At 44.5% G+C, this 24,190-nt stretch overlaps 1 protein-coding gene across 9 annotated transcripts in view; it reads right to left on the bottom strand.

The window, feature by feature from the left end:
* Positions 1-24,190, bottom strand: part of LOC122562946 (tubby protein homolog) — a 131,131-nt gene that overhangs the window by 6,059 nt on the left and 100,882 nt on the right. For all 9 annotated transcript variants that reach the window (XM_087973699.1, XM_087973704.1, XM_087973703.1 and 6 more), the window contains 3 exons: positions 15,530-15,638; positions 7,957-8,055; positions 1,241-1,412 (listed from right to left, as the gene is read on the bottom strand). In XM_087973699.1, the coding sequence (XP_087829825.1) occupies positions 1,241-1,412; positions 7,957-8,055; positions 15,530-15,638 (380 nt within the window). The remainder of the gene's footprint in view (positions 1-1,240; positions 1,413-7,956; positions 8,056-15,529; positions 15,639-24,190) is intronic.

Consider the following 24,190-nt stretch of genomic DNA (forward strand, 5'->3'; position numbering starts at 1 on the left):
AGCAACCCCACTACAGCCACCACCTAAATCACTTGGTACCACCAACCTCACTATGGTCACCACTCAACCACTTGGTACCACTAACCCCACTACATCCACCACCTCAACCACTGGTACCACCAACCCCACTACATCCACCACCTCAACCACTGGTACCACCAACCCGACTACACCCACCACCTCAACCACTGGTACCACCAACCCCATTACACCCACCACCTCAACTACTGGTATCACACACCCCATTACAATCCCCACCTTAACCACCAGTACCATAATACCTGGCACCTCATAACCTATATCACCATCTTTTCCTTGCCCAATCACATTCTCAGTCATACCCACGCCTTTAATTGAATTGCCTGGCATTTTGTTCTCCATGACTTCAGACTAAACATTGGAAGTCTTGTTGATGTGGCTATTATTTAGATGTGAGGTCTGACTGTGAGCGGCAGTCAACTGTCTGACCATGAGGGAGGAGCCTGATGATGTGTTTCCCTGTAGTGATGTGCTGCTAATGTTTCAGTGGAAATCAGGTGTTAACCACCTTCCCCTCTCCATCTGAGAGCAATTGTTTGGTTCCAACACTCATTCCAGCTCAGACCAGCCAAGCAACTGGCACCATCCTCCTTCTACCAGCTGGAAGCTGAGCTGGTACAAACAGAGGCTGAGTCCCAGTGTCAGGATCTAGCGGAGGACTGGTTGGGGGGTGGGCTGTGGAGTTGTTGAGTCTGATATTGTCCCATAATCAGATTGCCCATAAAGTACTGTGTGGATTCTGGAGATCTGAAGCAAACGAAGAGAGTGCTGGAGAAACTCTGTGGGTCTGACAGCATTTGTGGGGGGAGAAACAGTGAACGTTTCTGAGCTCGAGATATATCAGACTCAAAACTTTAACTCTGCTTCTTTCTCCACCGATGCTGCAGGAACTACTGAGTTCTCCAGCAAGTTGTGTTTTTATAGTGGAGACATCAATTGGAAAGCCAGATATTTCCCAAAGAAAGAGAAGAGAGAGAAGACTTGTCTGACGCTGGGTCAATATCTGAGCATTGCATTTGAGGTCTGAGAGCAATTCTGGACACCTCACTGGGGGTGATGAAGACAGTAGAAGGAGAGAAATTAAATTAGAATGGGGAAAAACTCTAAAACCTGAGAAGAACAGCTGCCACATTCACACAATAAAAATACTTAAAGTGTTCAGCACTCAGTGTAAACATGACAGATTGCAAATATAACTTACCAGCATTCTCATGGACTATTTGGAAATTCTTCACTGAAGCATGTGTCACTCTCCCGTGGAAGTTCAACACGTACGACTGAGTGTCATCATTCCACACTGGGGCCTTATTGTGCAGCTCAATTAGGTTCTCCATGTTTTTACGTTGGTATCTTGAGAGCAGACTGTCTTTGTCCTAAAGGGTTGATCACATTTCCCCATTGCTTAATACATGAGCTCCAGACCTTGCTGCATCCCTAACTGAGTTATTCCAGTGCAGCTCCAACACTGGCGTCTACCCGACAGTGTGAAAAATTGCCAAGAAATGTCCTGTGCACCAAATCCAACTTGGCCAATTATAGCTCTATCAGTCTACCCTCATTCACCATCAAAATGATGGAAGGGATCATTGACAATGCTATTTGCATAACACTTCCAAAGGAATAACCTGCTTACTAATTTGGGTTTGATCAGAGCCACTTAACACCTGAGCTCATTACAACCTTGGTCCAAACATGAATAAAGCAGTCAAACTCTGAAGGTAAGATGAGAGTCACTGCCATTGACATCAAGGCTGTGTTTAACTGGGTGTGGTATTGAGGGTCCCTAGTAAAACTTGAGTCAATGGAATCAAGAGAAAAACTCCCTGTTGGTTTGAGCTTAGCCAGCACCAACTAAAATGGTTGTGATTGCTGCAGGTCAGTCATCTCAGTTCCAGGGTATCTCTGCAGGGGTTCCTCAGGGAACTGTCTTATGCCCAACCCATCTTTAGTTGTTTCATTGTTCCTTAACATTCACCAGTGTTGCCATCACTGAAACTCAACTGGACTCACCATATAAGCACTGTGGCTACAAGAGTAGATCACAGGTTAGGAATCTTACAGTAAGTAGCTCACCACTTGATTCCCCAAAGCCTGCCCAACATCTACAAGGCACACGTCAGGAGTGTGGCGGAATACTTCCCACTTGTCTGAATGGGTGTAGCTTCAATGACACTCAAGAAGCTTGACACCATCCAGGACAAAGCAGCTGCTTGATTGGCACCACATCCACAAGCATCCACTCCCTCCACCACTGATGCTTAGTAGCGCCATCCATAAGGTGCACTGTCTAAGAAGTTGCAAGGGCAGCAGATACAAGGGAACACCTTCAGTTGCAAGTTCCTCTCCAAGCCACTCAACCACCCTGACTTGGAAATATATCACCACTCCTTCAGTGTCACTGGGCCAAAATCCTGGAGCTCTCTTTCTACCAGCGTTGTGAGTGTCTCCACATCAAATCGACTGCTGTGGTTCACGAAGGCAGCTGTCAACCATCTTGGCAAGGGCAATTAAAAATGGGCAATAAATTCTGGTCCAACTAGCAAAGAGCACATCTCAATAACAAATTTAAACCTTGCTCCATATGTACACAGCCGATATCACTCAAAATCTCAGAGTCTCATAGCCCATAACCATAACTGGATTATCTTAGCGGTAGTTGGAGTGGGAGGCCGGACAGGAAGGTAAATGTAAAATATATTAAAAACGTACCTCGTGTATAGACAGAGCACAGGCTGTGCAGGAGTGGACATGAGACTGCTGGGTAGGTGAGGCTTTATATATGGACGGTTACATTACCCGAAACACTACACGGGTAGTGCCTCCCATCCATCCTCCTGCTCTAATCAAAATAAAAGGTTCTGTGCACCGGATTGGTAAGGTGACTAGTTTGTTTTAGTTTCTCAGTTGTCTCATTGGGCATTTAGAACAATGAGAATGGAGGTTAGGGCAGTTGAATATTCCTCCTGCAATATGTGGGAGGTAAGGGGCACCACTAGTGTCCCTGCTGACTGCATCTTTTTGGGAAGTGCACCCAACTCCAGCTCCTCAAAAATCACGTTAGGGAACTGGAGCTGGAGCTGGTTGAACTTTGGATCATTCAGGAGGCAGAGGGGGTTATCGAGAGGAGTTCCAGGAACGTAGTCACACCTCAGCTACAAGAAAAAGGCAGATGGGTTAGAGTCAGAGGACAGAAAGGGAACCAGCAGACAGTGCAGGGATCCCCTGTGGCCGTTCCCTTCAATAACAAGTATACCGTTTTGGATACTTTTGGGGTATGACTTATCAGGGGTAAGCCTGGGGTACAGGTCTCTGGCGCAGACTCTGTTTCTGTTGCTCAGAAGGGAAGGGGGGAGTGGAGCAGAGCATTAGTGATTGGGGACTCCATAGTTAGGGGGACAGATAGGAGGTTCTGTGGGAATGAGACAGATACACGGTTGGTGAGTTGCCTCCCAGGAGCCAGGGTTCGTGATGTCTCAAATTGTATTTTCGGGATCCTTAAGGGGGAGGTGGAGCAGCCCCAAGTCGTGGTCACATGGGTCACCAACAACATAGGTAGGAAGAATCTAAGGCAGAAATTCAGGGAGCTAGGATGGAACTTAGAGCTGGAATGGACAGAGTTGTTGTTTCTGGTTTGTTATCCATGGCATGTGCTAGTGAGGTGAGGAATAGGGAGAGAGAGGAGCTGAACACGTGGCGACAGGGAGGGTGCAGGAGGGAGGGTTTTGGATGCCTGGATAATTGGGTCTCTTACGGGGGAAGGTGGGACCTCTACAAGCAGGATGGGCTTCACCTGAACCAGAGGGGTACCAATATCCTGGGGGGAATTTACTAATGCTCTTTGGGTGGTTAAACTAAAGCAGCTGGGGGATGGAAACCTCAATTGTAATCCCAGTATACATGAGTTTGAGTGTAGTGAGGTCGGAAATAAGGTTTCAAGGTCGCAAGAAGGCACTGGCAAGGAAGAAGTTGGTTTGAAGTATGTCTACTTCAACACCAGGAGCATGCAGAATAAAGTGGGTGAACTTGCAGCATGGATTGGTACCTGGGGTTTCGATATCGTGGCTATTTCAGAGACATGGGTAGAGCAGGGACAGAAATAGTTTTTGTAGGTTCCGGGATTTAAATGTTTCAGTAAGAACAGAGAAAATGGAGGGGTGGGGGGTGGCGGTGAGGTGTCGCATTGTTAGTCAAGGACAGTATTACCCTGGCATAAAGTATGTTTGAAGATTTATCTACTGAGGTAGTATGGGCTGAGGTTAGAAACAGGAAAGGAGAGGTCACCCTGTTGGGAGTTTTCCATAGGGCTCTGAATAGTTCCAGAGATGTAGAGGAAAGGATACCAAAGATGATTCTAGACAGGAGCGAGTGTGTCAGGGTAGTTGTTATGGGGACTTTAACTTTCCAAATATTGACTGTGAATACAATAAAAATCACACAACACCAGGTTATAGTCCAACAGATTTAATTGGAAGCACATTAGCTTTCGGAGCGACGCTCCTTCATCAGGTGATAGTGTCACTCCGAAAGCTAGTGTGCTTCCAATTAAATCTGTTGGACTATAACCTGGTGTTGTGTGATTTTTAACTTTGTACACCCTAGTCCAACACCGGCATCTCCAAATCGGGAATACTATAGTTCAAGTACTTTAGATGGGTTAGTTTTGCCCAATGTATGCAGGAGGCATGTAGATAGGCCAACAAGGGGCAAGGCCACGTTAGATTTGGAACTGGGTAATGAACCCGGCCAGGTGTTAAATTTGGAGATAGGTGAGCACTTTGGTGATAGTGACCACAATTCGCTTATGTTTACTTTAGTGATGGAAAGGGATAGGTATATGCCGCAGGGCAAGAGTTATAGATGGGGGAAAGGCAATTATGATGAGATTAGGCAAGATGTAGGAATCATAGGACGGGAAAGAAAGCTGCATGGGATGGGCACAATTGAAATGTGGAGCATATTCAAGGAACAGCTATTGCGGATCCTTCATAAGTCTGTTCCTGTCAGGCAGAGAGGAAGCTGTAGAGCGCGGGAACCATGGTTTACAAAGGAAGTTAAATCTTTTGTCAAGAGGAAGAAGAAGGCTCCTTCTGATGTGATGGCTCAGTTAGGGCATTTGAGAGTTACAAGTTAGCCAGGAAAGACTTAAAGAGAGAGCTAAGAAGAGCCAGGAGCAGATATGAGAAGTCGTTGGCTGACAGGATCAAGGAAATCCCTAAGACTTCCTATAGGTACATCAGGAATAAAAGAATGACTAGAGCAAGATTAAGGCCAATCAAGGATAGTAGTGGGAAGTTGTGTATGGAGTCAGAGGAGATAGAGGAAACACTAAATAAATATTTTTCATCAGTATTCACACTGGAAAAAGACAATGTTGTTAAGGAAAATACTGAGGTACAGGCTACTAGACTAGATGGGAATGAGGTTCACAAGGAGGAGGTGTTAGTAATTCCGGAAAGTGTGGCCCCCTGGGCCAGATAGGAGTTATCCTAGAATTCTCTGGGAAGCTAAGAAGGAGATTGCCGAGCCTTTGGCTTTGATCTTTATGTCGTCATTGTCTACAGGAATAGTGCCAGAAAACTGGAGGATAGCAAATATTGTCCCCTTGTTCAAGAAGAGGAGTAGAGAGAATCGTGGTAATTATAGACCAGTGAGCCTTACTTCGGTTGTGGGTAAAGTGTTGGAAAGGATTATAAGAGATAGGATTTATAATCATCTAGAAAGGAATAAGTTGATTAGGGATAGTCAACACGATTTTGTGAAGGGTAGTTCGTGCCTCACAAACCTTTTTGAGTTCTTTGAGAAGGTGACCAAACAGCTGGATGAGGGTAAAGCGGTTGATGTGGTGTATGTGGATTTCAGTAAGGTGTTTGATAAGGTTTCTCACAGTAGGCTATTGCACAAAATATGGAGGAATGGGATAGAGGGTGATTTAGCAGTTTGGATCAGAAATTGGCTAGCTGAAAGCAGATGGAGAATGGTGGTTGATGGGAAATATTCATCTTGGATATCAGTTACTAGTGGTGTACCGCAAGGATCTCTTTTGGGTCCACTGCTGTTTGTCATTTTTATAAATGACCTGGATGAGGGTGTAGATGGATGGTTTAGTAAATTTGCGGATGATACTAAGGTTGGTAGAGTTGTGGATAGTGAAGAAAGATGTTGCAGGTTACAGAGGGACATAGATAAGCTGCAGAGCAGAGCTGAGAGGTGGCAAATGGAGTTGAATGTGGAAAAGTGTGAGGTGATTCACTTTGGAAGGAGTAACAGGAATGCAAAGTACTGGGCTAATGGTAAGAGTCTTGGTAGTGTAGATGAGCAGAGAGATCTCGGTGTCCATGTACATAGATCCCTGAAAGTTGCCACCAGGTTGATAGGGTTGTTAAGAAGGCATATGATGTGTTAGCTTTTATTAGTGGAGGGATTGAGTTTTGGAGCCATGAGATCATGCTGTAGCTGTACAAAACTCTGGTGCGGCCGCACTTGAGCATTGGGTACAGTTCTGGTTACCGCATTATCGGAAGGATGTGGAAGCTTTGGAAAGGGTTCAGAGGAGATTTACTAGGATGTTGCCTGGTATGGAGGGAAGATCTTATGAGGAAAGGCTGAGGGACTTGAGGCTGTTTTCAATGGAGAGAAGGTTGAGAGGTGACTTAATTGAGACATACAAGATAATCAGAGGGAACAGTGAGAGTCTTTTGCTTGGATGGTGAGGGCTAGCAAGAGGGGACATAGTTTTAAATTGAGGGATGATAGATATTGGACAGATATAGGTCAGAGGTAGTTTCTTTACTCAGAGAGTAGTCGGGGCATGGAACGCACTGCCTGCAACAGTAGTTGACTCACCAACTTTAAGGGCATTTAAATGGTCATTGGATGAACATATGGATGAGAATGGAATAGTGTAGGTTAGATGGGCTTCAGATTAGTTTCACAGGTTGACACAACATCGAGGGCCGGAAGTCCTGCACTGTGCTGTAACATTCTATGTTCTATGTTCTAACCGTCAGCTCAGTGCCTCAGGCAGAATCTGTTGACAAATGTGTTTGAGTTTCAGGGCAGATTCGGCCATGAAACATTTTGACTTATTGTAAAGCTTTAATTTAGATTGACACAAAATATAACCCCAAGAAAATATCTACAATTCAGAGAATCTGGGTCATTGACTAGAAATGGGGTTGGACTGCAGGAGGAGGAAGTGATTTACCCATTATTCCAGAAGTAAGGGAGTGGTTTATCCCATTACTTCCGGAGGGGGAGTGGTTTATCCCATTACTTCCAGAGGGGGAGTGGTTTATCCTATTACTTCTGGAGGGAAGTAATGGCTGAAGAAAAGTGAAAATATTAACTCTGCTTTCTCTCCACAGATGCTGCCGGACTTGTTGAGTTTCTCCAGCAGTTTCTATTTTTGCTTTACTCCAGGAGGGCAAATGAAGTATTCCATTAGTGCAAGAGGGGGCAATAGTTGACCCCATTACTCGGGGTGGGTTGGGGGTGGTGAGAGTAGGCAGAGATCATGAAGGGGTAAAGGTATACTCTATCACTCTCGGAGGGATAATGGTTTATTCCATTATTTCAGGAGGGGGACTGGTTTATCCCATACTTCAGGAATGGGTGTGGTTTATCACATTACTTCAGGAAGTAGAGTGGTTTATCCCATTACCCAAGCAGAGGGAGTAAATTTTATTACATTACTCCATGAGGGTGGAGTGGTTTAGTTCAATACCTCAGTAGGGATGGACAATGATGGGGACAACTTTCTCCAGACAGTGGGTTATGTGTTTTGCTCAACTGGCAGCTAGATTTGCACAAGATTTGCTCCTGATATCTCACAGCAAAGCCTGATTGAAAGATAACACATTCTGTTGCTTGGTCAATTGTCACAATGATCAATGGTAACAATGTTTTTGTCAAACTCACATTGCGTGGTTGGAAGGGAATGCGTTCCTGGTCTTCATCCATTGCTGGGATAATCACTGTCATCTTCCTGGGACCTTTGAATCCAAGGACGTTCGTTTCCTGTGAATAATACAACCGTGTTAAACTGCACAAAAATATAAGAGCGACATATTGATCAGAAGGCAGTTATATTTAGCTAGGTTCCAGGTTTATCTGTGATTGGTAACTAGCTCACTGTCACTAATCCTGATCTTAAACCTTGCCTCGCATCATCAGGTGACCACAGAGGACAGAGATTCAAAGTGGAGCCTCACATCTCCCTTAGAAGCTGTGACTAGCAATGGAATTGATGCATTCCCAATTCACAGGATGTCTTCAAACAAGCATCACCTTGAGAGAGGCTTCATGACAGCCATTATTAGATATCAGAGAGCAATTTTCACTGACCTAGCAATCTGAGCTGGCTAATGTTGGTGACATGGATTCGAATCCCACTATGGTAGCTGTGAAAATTGAATTCAATCAAAATTTGGAATTAAAAATCGTTAGTGTAATAGTAATCATCTAAACATTGCTGTTTGCTGTAAAAAAACTGATTTGGTTCAGAAATATACTTGAAGGAAGGAAACCTGCAGTCCTTTTCCTGGCTTTACCTCTATGTGACTCCAGACCGACAGCAATGTGGGCTATGAGGGGTGGGTAAGAAATGCTGGCCCAGCCAGTTACGCCCACATCCTGTGAATGAATAAAGAATAAAACGCTTTAATTCTCTGTAGTGACCTGTTTCTAAAATAAGCTTGTTGTTTCCAGGAAATGACACAGCCTTGGGCAGCATCTGTGTCATGAGGTCAAAGTTTGTGGGACAGACTGAATGGGTGAGGAAATCTTTCCTTTGCATCACTGAACTCGATGGGTTTTTAATGATGGTAGCTTCATAGTTGGCATTGTTGTAAAAGGTAATGGTTCTGAAAGGGTTAATGTTAATGACTGCTTTAAGCTCCATCCAATCTGACAAAATTATATTGGCTTGAGTGAGGATAAGGCAGAACATCTTCAGATCTCGTGGACTGCAGACCAAACTCCAAATGCCTCCTCATAGTCTTAGTCACAATGTCTAATGTAACTTGTATCCAATTGCTTCCCTGTAATAAACTGCAGCTTGTTCAAGCAAAAAGGCTCCTTTTTGCTAAGCCACATTAAAGGTTGATCCTTTATCACTGTAAACCATTTAGGCTTTTACAGTCATGTGAAGAAGAGGATTAATGACATTTCTTGCTAGAAATACGACATGATATCAGAGTGAACATCATCGCTTCAAGGCACCACAAGGTTACATTGGACCCAGGAGAGCAATTGCCAGAAGACCAATTGAGGTTTCAGCTTTAGGTTTGATCATTTTAAAACAACTCACACAGTTAGCAGCTGCAAGAGTTGAACAAACGACCAGTCAAGAAGAACTCATAGAAAGGCCAGCCTGTCAGAAACAGCATTGCTGGGTAAAACCTTTATTTCAGGACTGGCAAGAAGCAGGGTTGAGCAAGAAAGAGATGTATTGAAACCTGGCAGTTACAAATTCTACTGGGCAGCGAGCATCTATTGCAGCATTGGCTGTTCAAGGTTTGACAAGGAAGTGAAGGTGTTGCAGCTCTGTGAGTAAACTTCGCATCATTGCAAGCAGACACCCTGAGGTACCACAATCTTAGGGAAATCCATAACCATAAACACTCTTCAGGCAGAGGTCAGAGGCCTGGAAATACTGCAAAACAGATTTAAGGTGAGAAGGGGATCATTTAACAGTTAAAACAAAGAGTCCAACAGAAGTGCCTCCTTTTGTATCCCCTAGCATCATACGTGCTAGCTTTCAGCCAAGTCAATTTACTCCACTTGATAGCAAAAAATGTTTGGAGACACTGGATATTGCAAAGGCAATAGGCCCTGACAACATTCCGGTAATAGTACTGAAGACTTGGCTTCAGTACTTGCCACTCCCCTAACCAAGCTGTTCCAGTACAGTTATAACACTGGCATCTACCTCACAATGTGAATAATCACCCAGGTATGTCCTGTACATAAAAAACCAGGACAAATCCAAATCAGCCAATTACTATCCTATCAGTCTATTCTTGATCATCATTAAAATGACGGAAGATGTCATCAACAGTGCTATCAAGCAGTACCTGCTCAGCAATAATCTGCTCAAGTCACACCAAGTTTGGGTTCTGCCAGGGTCACTCAGCTCCTGACCTCATTACAGCCTTGGCTCAAACATGGACAAAAGAACTGAATTCCAGAGGGGAGGTGGGAGTGTCAGCCCTTGACATCAAGGCTGCATTCAACCAGGTGTGACATCAAGAAGCCCTAGTAAAATTGGAATCAGCAGGTATCAGGGGGCAAACTCTTTGGTGGTTGGATTTGTAACTGGCATGTAAGAAGAAGATTGTGGTTGCTGGAGGTCAGATGTCTCAGCTCCAGGACATCTCTGCAGGAGTTCCTCAGAATAATGTCCTGTGCTCAACCATCTTCAGCTGCTTCATCAATGACCTTCCCTCCATCCTAAGGTCGGATGTGGGGATGTTTACTGAGGACCACACAATTTTCAGCATCATTCGTAACTCCACAGATACTGAAGCAGACCATGTGCAAATGCAGTAGGATCGGGACAATAGCCAGGTTTGGGCTGACAAGTAGGAGAAAGTGAGGACTGCAGATGCTGGAGAGTCAGAATCGAAAAGTGTGGAATGTCCTGATGAAGACCGTATGCCCAAAACGTTGACTCTCCTCCTCAGATGCTGCATGACCGGCTGTGTCTTTCCAGTGCCACACTTTTTGACTTGGGGCTGTCAAGTGACAAGAAACATTTATGCAACACAAAGGTCAGTCAAAGACCATCTCCAATAACACACAATCTAACTACCACCCCTTGACATCCAATAGCATTACCATTACTGAATCCCCCCACTATTAACACCCTGCTCAGGTTGGGGGGATGTTGCCATTGACCAGAAACCCAACTGGACTCTCCATATAAATACAGTGGCTACAAGAGCAGGTCAGAGGTGAGAAATATTGTGGCAAGGACCTCACCTCCTGGCTCCCCAGAGTCTGTCTATCTACAATACACAAGTCAGGAGTTTGACGATATACCCTCTATTTGCCTGGATGGGCGCAGCTCCAACAACACTCAAGAAGCTTGACACCATCCAGGACAAAGCAGCCCATTTGTTTGATAACTCACAAATACTTCTGAGGAAGTTCAATAAGCTTTTCACAATTACTTCCATCTGAGAATAAATAAATTCTCGAAAGAGCAAAATGTAATGTCCAGGGAATCTGTAGACAATTTCATCAATGAACCCTCCAGATGAGTGTAAAACTGATCGTCTGGAGCTATGAAATCAGACAGAAAAACTATTGCTATTACAGTGAGCCTTTGTCAAATTTATTGTTGCCGAAGAAGATCGGACTCTGAGGAAAGCTATTCATATTGTGCTGGAACTAAAGAGACAGAAGAGTCACGGACAAATCCTGAGACCAGAAGCATAGCCTTTTTAAAAGAGAGGAACAGATCAATCCACATAAACCCTCTAAAGAGAAAGGTCAAACCATCAAAGAATCAGTGTACATGCTGTGCAACAACAACAAAAAAATCCAACAGGCTCAAGTTTGAGAGAATTGCTTTATGTCACTGTGGATCCAATTAATTTTGGTTTCAGAGGCAAATGCCACTGTTTTATCAAATTGAACACCATGGCTGATGAAGCAGCAGTTACAGCTGACGGAAATAACGCGACATAGTCCAGGCGGTATCATCAGTTTCACCTTGAAGGTATGCTGCAAGTAACTCTGCGACAGAGTTTTATGGAATTTATGGCTGATTTACATTTCACACTTTTGAGCCTGAATCTTTGTCTTGATCTTGACACCCTTGAGGTGTGGCCGATGTTCAACCGGACCCAAGACACAACAAACAGATCAAGAAAACCCAAACACTATTTGAAGAATAACAGCTCCAAGAACAAACACTTGTCATCCAACTGCTCACAGGGCAATAAGCTGAAGAGTTTAGTGGGTTTCTTAGACTCACAGTTGAATCCAGGAAGGACTATTTAGGTTCCCTGCATAGGCAAAACAGAATTGTTTCATACTGTTGGCAGGAAGAAAATCTATGGTCTGTACAGGAGTATTGGAGATATTTTCCATTCCCATCTTCACTGCAAAAGCCCAACAAATTTTGTGGGCAGAATCAACAACCGACAATGAGTCAGCCACAATCCACTTGAGCTCATTGTTGAACCTTCATCTGAGGCCCAGCACAGCATGTTGAACAAATAGTAATGACAGATTCAAGTCTGATACTAGGTCCTGAGAAGGCACAAGTTCAAGCAGAAGTTTTCATTCCTATATTCTCCTCAGAGGAATCCTCAGTCTGAGTAAGAAAGATCATGCCATGCAAATAATGTGGCTGAGGTCGTTTCACTAATAATACAATCACAAAGATGAGTTAAAGTGTCCAAGTTAAGTAACAAGTCGACGTAGTTTAACATATATTTAGCAGTTGGTTGATCATAAGAATTTGTTCGCACAAAGGAAAAGGTGGCGCAGACAACTCCATTGAAGGCACCTCTGAGTTAGGATCACTATTGTCCACTAATTCAGGACACTGCAAAAAATAATGTTCTTGTTTCTATAAAGCGACTACTTTTATGATGGAAATGAATAAAATTAAAGACTACATAGGTGGCATAATTAGACAACTTGTAGTTAATGGGGTCGATTTCCTCACAAAGAAAATTCAGAGATTAGGATCATGCAGAAAAGGTAATGGACTGGCTGCTAAGGTTAGCAGGAACAACACAGCACATCCAAGAGATAAGACGTCCTCCAGCAGAGAGACAGTTTACAGACCAGGCAAGCTCAAGATCAGAAGCAAGGAATCCAGTCTTCAAGCCAAAAACCTATCCATCTTCCAACAATGAAAAGAACACATCCTGAAAGAATTGAGAAACTTCAGGACAGGTTGAGTTAATGAAGTCAGGTACATGGTGGAAATGAGGTAATGGGAAATGTAAATATATTCAATGAAGTAGAGATGTTAACCATAGGGGGAAAAACATGATGGGGGTGTGTGGATGTTGTACATGGTAATGGCTCTGAAAGGCTTGATGTTGGTAATTGTCTTAGGTAGGTGGGACTTGAAATTAAACTTTCTGGTGCAGAGGTAGGGACACTACCACTACACCACTAGATCCTTAGACCCAGCAAATGAGAGAGTATCGATGACAGAATCTGTTGACCAACAAATATCAGTGTGGCTCGGTTTCAATTGCAGAGTTATGAATTGAAAGAAAATTCCACCAGCTGTCATGGTGTGATTTGAAGATAATTCTCCCAATTATTAACCTGGGCCTCCCAATTACCAGCCGTTCCCACTACACCACCACATCCCCCATATTTTCAGTTGTGTCTATTCCAATGTTGACTCCTGAGGAACCTGTAAAAACATGACTGGTTGCCAGGGCATGTTACAGAAGAAAAATACTTCAAAGTCATGCCACGTCTGCCTGAACCAACCAACCTCGCTCTTGAGTGAAGTAAAATATGGAGAAAGCATGTAGGCAGTGGACAGGACATACTAGATTGTAGACAGGGGTAGCCAACCAGCAAGGATACCTCAGAGGCTCTGGTAGACATTGTGGGGCCAGCTCCTGACCAAAGATAGGAGAACTCAGATCCATGTTACTTTAAAGAGGTCACTATTATATTTAGTTATGCTATTGAAATGGTAGTTAACCTGTAGGGAGAATACGCACAGCAAATTTTACTATGTGTTTCCATTAGTCAATAACTATGAAGTGGGCATAACTGATGAGAACATATACTGCTTCAGATGACTGCTTGTTTGATTTGCCACCTCGTTTACTGTTCAGGTCGGTACCAGTGCCTGGGACCCTGCCAATTTGTCACTGAAACTTCACTATTACTTTGACTTTCGCACATATTTCTGCTTCTGATTCTGATTTCTTAAACTCCAAAGAATGTTTAATTGATTTTAAAATGTTTGCAATATCCTGAGGTTATGAAAGCTGTTGTAGAAATTGCAAATAAGCAAAAGAATGATCCAAGTCTGAAGCTGATGATGATCTAAAAGAAAATGAAAGGCTGGAAATAATATTGTTTAAGATAATTAGTACCTGAAAGAGTTATTAGACACCATGCAATAAATTCTGCTCTTCAGGAAGGAAAGGACTGTTCTCTGGGAGGAGCTAACTAGTGTGCTGTTCCAGTTCTGTGCTTGTTACCTGTTCAATGTGAGAATGATTCAGCAGTATTAATGTGGAGTTCTGCTTAGGTTGAGCCTCAGGTCTCATAAAGAGACACCCAAGTATCCTCAGGCACAATATAACTAGTCATTTATTAATATGTAATAAACAATTCCAATTGACAAGATCAAGCCTTCTTCTGCCTAAGAGTTTAATTTAGATAAATGGGAGGTGCTGCATTTTGGAAAGGCAAATCCAAGCAGGACATATACACTTAATGGTAAGGTCCTGGGGAGTGTTGCTGAACAAAGAGACCTTGGAGTGCAGGTTCATAGTTCTTTGAATGTAGAGTTGCAGGTAGACAAGGCGGTGAAGAAAGCATTTGGTACACTTGCCTTTATTGGTCAGTGCATTGAGTATAGGGAGTTGGGAGGTCATGTTGTGGCTAGAGAGGATATTGGTTAAGCCACTTCTGGAATATTGCATTCAGTTCTGGTCTCCCTACTATAGGAAGGATTTGGTTAAAATTGAAAGGGTTCAAAAAAGATTTACAAGGATGTTGCCAGGATTGGAGGGCTTGAGCTATGGGAAGAGGCTGAATAGGCTGGGGCTGTTTTCCTTGGAACGTTGGAGGCTGAGGGGTGACTTTATAGAGGTTTATGAAATCATAAGGGACATGGATAGGGTAAATAGTCGAGGTCCTTTCCCCAGGGTAGAGGAATCCAAAACTAGAGGGTGTAGTTTTAAGGTGAGAGAAGAAAGATTTAAAAGGGACCCAAGGGGCAACTTTTTCACGCAGAGGGTGGTGCATATATGGAATGAGCTGCCTGAGGAAATGGTAGAAGTTGGTACAGTTACGACATTTAAAAAGCATCTGGATGGGTATCTGTATAAGAAGGATTTAGAGAGATATGGACCAAATGTTGGCATATTAATTTAAGATATCTGGTCAGCATGGACGAATTGGACCAAAAGGTTGGAATCCATGCTGTACATCTCTATGACTCTATGACATTAGGTATCAATAATGTAGATTGATACCAGGGAGGATTGGTCACAGTGAATCGTCCCATGGTGTCCCACATACTATCAACATTTATAATGATACTCAGCAGGTCCATCACCTCTATGGACAGAAACAGAGTTTATGTATCACGATGTTCCTTTATCTTCCGGTTGTGAGGAAAGTTGATTGAGTTTTATTTCCTTCCACAGATACTGTCTGCCCTGTTGAATTTCTCCAGCTCTTTTTGATCTTATTTCAAATACCCAGTATCCCCACCAGCTGCCAATAATGGTTTTCTGAGGCAGATCCGCCCCCTGCAGGTACTCACGTAAGTGATGGCAGCAAGTTCCTGACGTATGTTTGAATGACCGTGCTTTCCTCTCTCAGGGTTGACTCCATTATCATATACTGTAAACTTAGTCCCCATCAGGTTAGACCTTTGGGAGTTCAAACAGACCAAAATGAAGCTGGCGCACATCAACAGGCAAATGTTTATCCACATGGTCACAAAGAGGGCAAGAGAAAGACTTTGCACAGTGACTATATTAACAATGAGAGACAAGATAAAGATTCTCTGTCTCACCTTGTTCAGCACAATTTGTAATATCTCATGCGTCATAATACATAGGACAGGATCTCGTTCCTGGAACAATTTGCGATTCACTGAAACACTGGCATCCCATGAACCTGTGCCATCTTTAAAAGGGCACTGTGCATTCAGACAGGCACTGACATTCCAACGTTGCCCTGCTCCATTGAAGGACAAAGATGGATCATGGCAGTGGAGAAGGGGAAGATAGCTAGAGGTGCTTCAATGAAGAGATATTCTCTTCCTGGATGACTGGCAGAGGAAGCCATGCCAGTAGACCTTGCCAGTCTGGTCTGGGGTTGGAACCTGGATCAGTACCATCTCCAGGGAGTGGAGAAATGGCTATAAATACAGGAAGGTTAATAACCTTCCCTGCTGTGCCATACTCTGTTCTCTACCATCTCACACTCAAACTAGTTCTGTTTCTATACACATGTTCCACAAGGCTCATGTACTTCCACTCTCCCTCTCGCCTGCAGCCCCTTCCCTCACTTGCACTCATTGACTGTTCCCTGTATGCCCTCTGTACTGCCTCCTTAGTCCCTCAGTACACTGTCTCATTTCTACCCCACCTGCACCAGCACTAACAGGGACGACACGGTGGCTCAGTGCAGGCAGTAGCACGGTAGCTCAGTGGTTAGCACCGCTGCCTCATAGCTCCAGGGATGGGGGTTTGATTCCAGCCTCGGGCGACTGTCTGTGTGGGGTTTTCACAATCTCTCTGTATCTGCATGGGTTTGCTCTTGGTGCTCCGGTTTCCTCCCACAGTCCAAAGATGTGCAGGCTAGGTGGATTGGCCATGGGAAATTGCCCGTAGTGTTCAGCGATGTGCAGATTAGGTGGATTAGCCATGGAAAATGCAGCGTATTGGGGATAGTGAAAAGGGGGTGGTCCGGGGTGGTCCTGGGTGGGATGCTCTTCAGAGGGTCAGTGTGGACTTGATGGGCTGAATGGCCTGCTTCCACACTGTAGGGATTCTATGATTCTTTAAAAGCCATGTTGCCCATTGTTGATCTCACTCATTGGCTTCTATTGCTCATTGCAAGAGAAGACAGCCTGTAAAGAGGCAGTGATAGCCTGGAGGGGTAGGGGCAATCCGTATCCTCACCCTCTATGAGGAGAAACCCCTGGCCCTCGCAATAGAGACATCCATATTCCATCAATCAGGTAAGTCCCACACTTCATTCCATTGTAACGTGCACATTAACCCCCCTTTCACTTTCAATCATTGCACACCACTTGTAACCACTGATCATGAAGCCTTATCTCTCTTTCATCTTGCATGTTCCACTTGCCAGTCTTAGATATCTACAGAAAGCACTCAGCTCCCTCAAATGCTATCTCCTCAAACTCTGGGGATGAGGGTATTGAGGCCTCAGAGGAAGCATTGCCATGGCTTCCTTCTCCACCGGCTCACATACTGACACCTCAGTGGGAACCATACATTTAGAAAGTGTGGCAACACAATCTGGTGAGTCCTTCACTACCACATCTCTACAGCTGGCCAAGGTAGAAATGACCCTGGGTAGCTGGCACTGCCAGAGACTGGGCACCTGTACAGTTCCAGGCAGGAGAGGACCTGGTGGTGTCAGTAATCAGGGACAGGAACAGCAGACAGGCATGTGGGGCAGAATGGCCCTCATAGCCCAGAGGCTGCAGCATGTTGGGTGACTGTCTGTCTCCATGGACAGGTTGGCAGCTGCCCTGGAGAGCCAGGCTCAGTAATCTTATGGTCTGCTGGAGAGGGGCACCCATCTGTCCTCCATCGCCCCAACCACTGGTCCTCAGAACTGAAGGCAGGGCAACGTGGGCAGGCGGTCAACCCAGTCTAGGTGCCCCTTCCTCACAAGGACATAGAGTGGTGCCAGGGGGCACCCAGGTGAAGGAGGAGCCACAAACAAGCCCTTCAGCACTTTCCATGCAGGACAGTCTGCCTGACCCCCCTCCAACCCTTGGAAGTTCAAGCTAAATAGAATCAGTTTGCCTGTGGCAAGGAGCCCCTCGGCATGTCTGCCTTATCTATGATGTGGAGGTGCTCGTGTTGGACTGGGGAGGACAAAGTTAAAAATCACACAACAAGCAACAGACGAAGGAGCAGCCCTCCAAAAATTAGTGCTTCCAAATAAACCTGTTGGACTATAGCCTGGTGTTGTATGATTTCTAACTCTGTCTTATCTAGAAAGGATATGGAGTTGCCGGTGTAGGACTGGGGTGTACAAAGTTAAAAATCACACAACACCAGGTTATAGTCCAAAGGTTTAATTGGAAGCACTAGCTTCCTGAGTGCTGCTCCTTCATCAGTTGGTTGTGGAGTACAGATTGTAAGACACAGTGACGATGGAGCACCGCTCTGAAATCTAGTGCTTCCAAATAAACCTGTTGGACTATAATCTGGTGTTGTGTGAGGTTTAACTTCGTACAGTCCCAACAAGCAGTTTTGAAACCCAGAGCCATTGAAGCCGCACAGAGGATCTGAATCAGGAAGACAAACCAAAAGCATCATCTCAATAAAGGACATCCGAGAGAGTAGGAGGCCAACCAAGCGCTATCTGAACAAGAGCTTCCAGTCACAGGCCTAGTCCAAGCTGAGAGAACCGACGGCAGGAACCTCAGCAACTGGACGCACCGTAAACCTGTGTTTTCTCCAGTGATGAGATGAAACTCCCGAGACCCCAAAGTTTCCAACCTAGATAACGGGGAGGGAAGGCGGGTGGTGACGGTGCACGGACCTCAAGGGCAGGAAGCCTGTAGAAAGTGTCTGTGATTGAAACTGCTGTTTAGCGTCGAATAGTACTTTAACCTCTATTTAATTTGATAGTGTATACCATCCTCTGTATAATTGTGTTAACCACTTTTTTTTTTTGCATTTGCCTTTATTTCTTGTATTATACTTACCTTTCTGGAGTTAATTAAATGCAGAGATTCTTTTGCCCTGAAACTTCTATCTACTCCCTTCTTCATTTCACCTTCCCTGAATAAGTCCAGTGTCAGAACCAGGGATCTGAAGGTGATTCAAACCATCTAAAAATCAGCAAATTACTGATTGCAAACCAGAAACCCTGTCCAGAGGACCCTCGATTATCCAAAAGACACGGGTGGGGAGTATTTTGTTCGGATAATCGAATGTTCGGATAACACAATTTAGCCAAGCATCGGGACCTTGTGATCTTGCTCAGATAATCCGAAATTCGGATAATCGGTGTTTGGATAATCGAGGTTCCACTGTAGTACGCAAAGATATAATGGGAGAGAGAGGAAGAAGAAAACTTACTGAGGGCAGTTAGGAACATGGAAAATATGAACAGGAGTAGTCCATTCAGAGCTTCAAGCCTGCTCCACCAGTCAATATAATCATGCCTGATCTTGTAACTCAGAACCCCATGCCCAGTTTTGCCCCATACACTCTCACCCCTAAGAGCTGAGTATTCAATGATTTGGCCTCAATGGCTTTCTATCACAGAGAATTCCACAGGCTCAACAGCCTCTGGGTGAAGACATTTTGCCTCATCTCAGTTTGGTGATATGGGTGAGAAATGCTTGAGCGTTACACTCAGTTCCTGGTGTTAACCTTCACTGCTTGTCAGAGTCTCTGTGAAGGCATTAAATGAATGTTCATGCTATCCAGCAATACCTCATGATCCCAGAGGGCGCAGGGATGTGCAGAGGGCAGGCGGAGCAATGTCTACACAAGGCACTGGCTCTTGGCGACACCTTTATCCCTCTGTCGTTCAGCATCTCTAATGTTTGGCTCCTTCTGTGCGCAAAGGTGGAGCTGTCAGAGAATTGGCCAGCAGTGGCAGTATCCAAGAGGTGAAACGCACAGAAAGACTCAATGGTGTAGCATGGCCAGGGATTGGTCAGCCTGGGGCCTGTGTCTTGTACAATACATGGGCCTGGGGCCAATGTTCGTTCCCTTTAAAAATCCTGTGGTCAGTGTGTTTTCTGCAGCCCCCCCCACCTCACAGGCTGTGTCATGTCCACCCCCTCCCCCCAAGTGAGCTCATAGCCATTTCCTTCCCCATTGAGCATGTGCACTATCCAGCACGATGGCTGGTGACAGTGAATGCTCCTCAGGGAGGTGGTTCCAGCCTCAGCCTGAATGTACCACTGAGTCCCCGAGCATCCACATCCCCTTCCTAAAAGCTTGTCCCACAATCACCACAGTGTTCACACCTCCCCAATACACCATCCAACCCTAGTCTATATGAGGCTGCTCCTGCTCATTCTTCCCAGCCCCTGGCATATAAGGTGACCATGCGAGCTGTTACTGTACACTGCCTCTCCACCCCCCTGCTATTTACAAATCAGGGTTCTCCTCCTGAATTACCTTTACCCAGCCATTCTTTGCCGTATACCCCCTTTGCGAACCCTATTGTCTCCCTTCACAACTGCATTGTGCCCTTGCCTGAAGCATGCTGCCTCCCACCAGCAAGCCAAAACGCCTGGTTGTGTGACTTCACTAATTGGCATGACATGACAAAAATGCTATAAGCTAACGGGCAGCCGCTGACTGAATGAGCTCTATGACAGTAAACGAGCAGTCTGGTCCACTCTGTGAATTGTGTGCCTTTGTCTATGCACGAAATGCTCTCACTGCAGCTTTTCAAAGATATTGGCTTGTGTGCCCTGCAATGTGAGTCTGCACTTCTAGAGTGCGCTGCCAATGATTTGCAGAAGTGTTAAGATGGTGATGATGGGTTCCCAGCTGCCACATGTCGATGTCTTTGGAGGAAGAGCACATGTGGCTGGTGCCCATTGGTTGTGCTCTTTTTATAGTTTTGTTGTAGGCATCATGGAGGCAATTTGGACCTAGCGGTGGGCTAAATTAATCAGTTACCTGCTCTGCTTTCTATTTCGGGTTTCCCTAAGGTTGATGTTGCTTGGCAGATTTAGTCGGCTGGGAGACTGAATATTAATATCGCGGCAGCAGCGAGGTGTTTACTCGAGTGTTAACCCACATCAATTGGCATCTCACCACCGCCTACGGAGAATCTCACCACGCCACTCATGAGAAGCAGAAAAGATGATGATCTTGTCATTGAGATGGGCCTTGCTGGACTTTGTATCTGATTCTGCCACAAATCTCCCATAGCCCACGTTGCTCAGACACCTATAAGATTCTCCCCATGGATTCCACAGCCTATCAGAAATCATGTGACCAAGGTGAAAAATTAGGTACAATGTGATACTAATTAGGCAATAAACAATTTGAGAAGCTCCTTTCCTACTCTCCTTTATTTTCTGTAAAGCAATCCAGTCAGTCACACCCCCTTTGTCCACCCCTAGACCTCTATAAGTCCAATTCTGTCAAGTGTCCATCCAATTTCCCTTTGGAATTATTGACCATCTCTGCTTCCTCCATCCTTAGAGGCAGCAGTTCCAGCTCTTTACCATCTCTTATCTGAAAAAAGATTCTTCCTCAAATTCCCCTTGCATTTGTTGTGGCCCCAGATCTTGCATAATCAGCTCATGGGACACGTTTCTCTTTATCCAACTTACCTAATCCTGCCTCTTCTACACTGCTATCACATCTCAGACCAGATCTTCCATCCCTTTTACACTTCCATCTATATTTTAAAACATTCATTTATGGGATATGAGCATCGCTGGCTGGGCCAGCATTTTTGCTCATCCCTAGTTGCCTTTGAGAAGTTGGTGGTGAATTTCTACTGTCCATTGTGTGGGCAGGCCCATACTGCTGTTAGCAAGGGAGGTCCAGAATTGTCAAGGGAACGTGTAGGTATATCTGCTGCACTTATCTTAGATGGAAGTAGACTTTGGAAGGTTCTTTGTCAAAAGCCGCTTGGTGAATTTTTGCAGTGCATCTTGTAGGTAGTAGACACTGCTGGGACTGTGTGTTGGTGATGGAGGGAGTGGATGTGGTGCCAATCAAGCAGGCTGCTTTGTCCTGGGTGATGTCAAGCTTCTTTAGTGTTGTTGGAACTGCACTCATCCAGGCAAGTGGGGAGTATCTTACTCCTGACTTGTGCCTTGTAGATGGTTGACAGACTTTGAGGACACAGGAGGTGAGTTACTTGTAATTTCGGATTCTTAGTCTCTGAGCTATTTTTATAGCCACTGTACTTACATGGCTAGTCTAGTTCAGCTTCTGGTCAATGGTAACACCTGTTGATAGTGCATGTTCCAGTGCTAGTAACACCACTGAATATTAGGAAGTAATGGTGAGCTGCCCATTGGTAGAGATGGTCATTACCTTGCACTTTTTTCAATAAAAATGATAGTTGTAGTTGTCAACCCAAACCTGGAGATTGTCCAGGTCTTGCTGCATTGGAACTATTTCAGATATGAGAGATATCATAAATGATGCTGAACGTTGTGCAACCAATAGCAAACATGCCACTTCAGACCTTAAGATGGAGGGAAGATGAAGGAGTATCGAAACATTCTTTTTATTTGTTTTTAGATTCCCTACAGTGTGGAAACAGGCCCTTTGGCCCAACCAGTCCACACTGACCATCCGAAGAGTAACCCACCCAGACCCATTTCCCGCTGACTAATGCACCCAAACACTATGGGCAATTTAACATGGCCAATCCACCTGACCTGCACATCTTTGGACTGTGGGAGGAAACAAGAGCCCCTGGAGGAAACCCATGCAGACACAGGGAGAATGTGCAACTCCACACAGACGGTCACCCAAGGCTGGAATCAAACCTGGGACCTTGGTGCTGTGAGGCAGTAGTGCTAACCACTGAGCCACCGTGCCGCCCAATTCCATTTTGTTTTAAATTCATAACGTTTGTGGCCTTTTCATTTCTCTTATTTAAACTTTAAGTTTGCACATATGTTTAAGTTTGTCCTTATATTTATATTTACTCAGTGAAGTCATTGACCTCGATACTTTAGAAGCATCCCGCTTTCCTACCAGGTGATGTGCTTTCCAGCACCAGGGACAGCTCCACCTGAGGGAGATGTGGATGCTGCTGCCACTCTCTTAGGTTCTCATTTTTTTCTCTCTATATTCTTTTTTTTCCATATCAATCTGTTCAGAGATGTCACCACACGCATCTAGGGTTACCGAGGAGAGCTGAGGCATTGGTTCCTGATAATTATTTCCCTGGCTTTATGTTCGGGTGGTATTTCCCACGGAAGAGAGAATATCCCCTTGAAATCCAAGAGACAATAAGTCTCCTGTGAATTTCTCAATAGTTTCCTTTGAGACTCCTGATGATGGCAATGGGTTTCCATATATATCCGTCACCCCAAGTGACCAAAGTACATTCCTGGCATAAAAAGACTTATAGATTAATAAGTATTCCTTTGGACTCAATGATAAGGACTCAATGTCCTATCACCACTGGCAAGGAAGAAAATAAAGATGATAATTGGACTATTGGAAATAAGTGTTCCAAAATATAGTGACAATACTCTGTTCAAGATCTGAGATTCAGTGCATGGTTTACTCCTGTTCTTATATTTCAATCTTTATGGTTATAGCTCTGTTTTAACTGTTTCTTGAGCTATTGCCAATGACTACGATGATTGGTGTTTGGCACTGATGAGCTATAATAGAGAAAATAAGTCAAAATGTATAATCTCGAATGTCAACAAGCCAGCATATTCTGAGACGTGATGCCCTGCAGAGCTGCTGAACAGAACGGTCGAAGGAATCTCTTCAGACTGCCTCATGCAACATATAGAAGCTGGCTGAGGGTGGATTTAAGGTGTGGAATATGTCATATACTTTCCTATTCACTTGATACAAGAGGCTGCAGCCCAGAGAGGAGACTGAACAGATGGGAAGTGGGTCTTTCAGCCAGTGGGCATCTTCACAATATACACCAGGAAAGGCCTGGGGTTCCAGGTTCAAACTGAGCTGAGAGTACCACCCCTCACCACCCCCCATCCCCAAATCAGCAAGACAGGATCATTTGGGTTTGTAATTAGCTTTGGGCTGGAGAATTTTAGTCAATGCTCCCACAGAGAAAGACTTCAATACATTGAGTTTACTAGGATTTGGAAACCACATGCTTTAGTTAAAAATCAGCAGGTGTAGAAATTATTCTTGGGAGGAAGTGCAATGTAGACAGTATTGATCAAAAACTCTCCAAACTCCATCAATCATCAGTTTTATCAACTCTTGTGTATAACAGGCAATTGATCACTACCTGCAGGGCTTGATGATCACATCGCAAATATTGTGGTCAGTTTTGGTCTTCTTATCTAAGGGAGAATGTAAATTCAGTGGAAATGGTTTGGGGGAGGGTTACAAATTAATTCCTGGGTTTAATGAGTTCCTCAGTATTTGAGGATAGCTTGGACAGTTTGGACTTGTTTCCAAATTAGTTTAGAAGTGTGAGGGGTGTACAATATCCTGAATGGCCTTGGCAAGGTGGACATGGCAATGATTTTTCCTCTTGTGGGTGAGGAGATAGTGTT

This window comes from Chiloscyllium plagiosum, unplaced genomic scaffold, assembly GCF_037043375.1.
Source record: "Chiloscyllium plagiosum isolate Xiang-an unplaced genomic scaffold, Cpla_swu_hap1 HiC_scaffold_26, whole genome shotgun sequence".
In the NCBI taxonomy this organism is placed as follows: Eukaryota; Metazoa; Chordata; class Chondrichthyes; order Orectolobiformes; family Hemiscylliidae; genus Chiloscyllium; species Chiloscyllium plagiosum.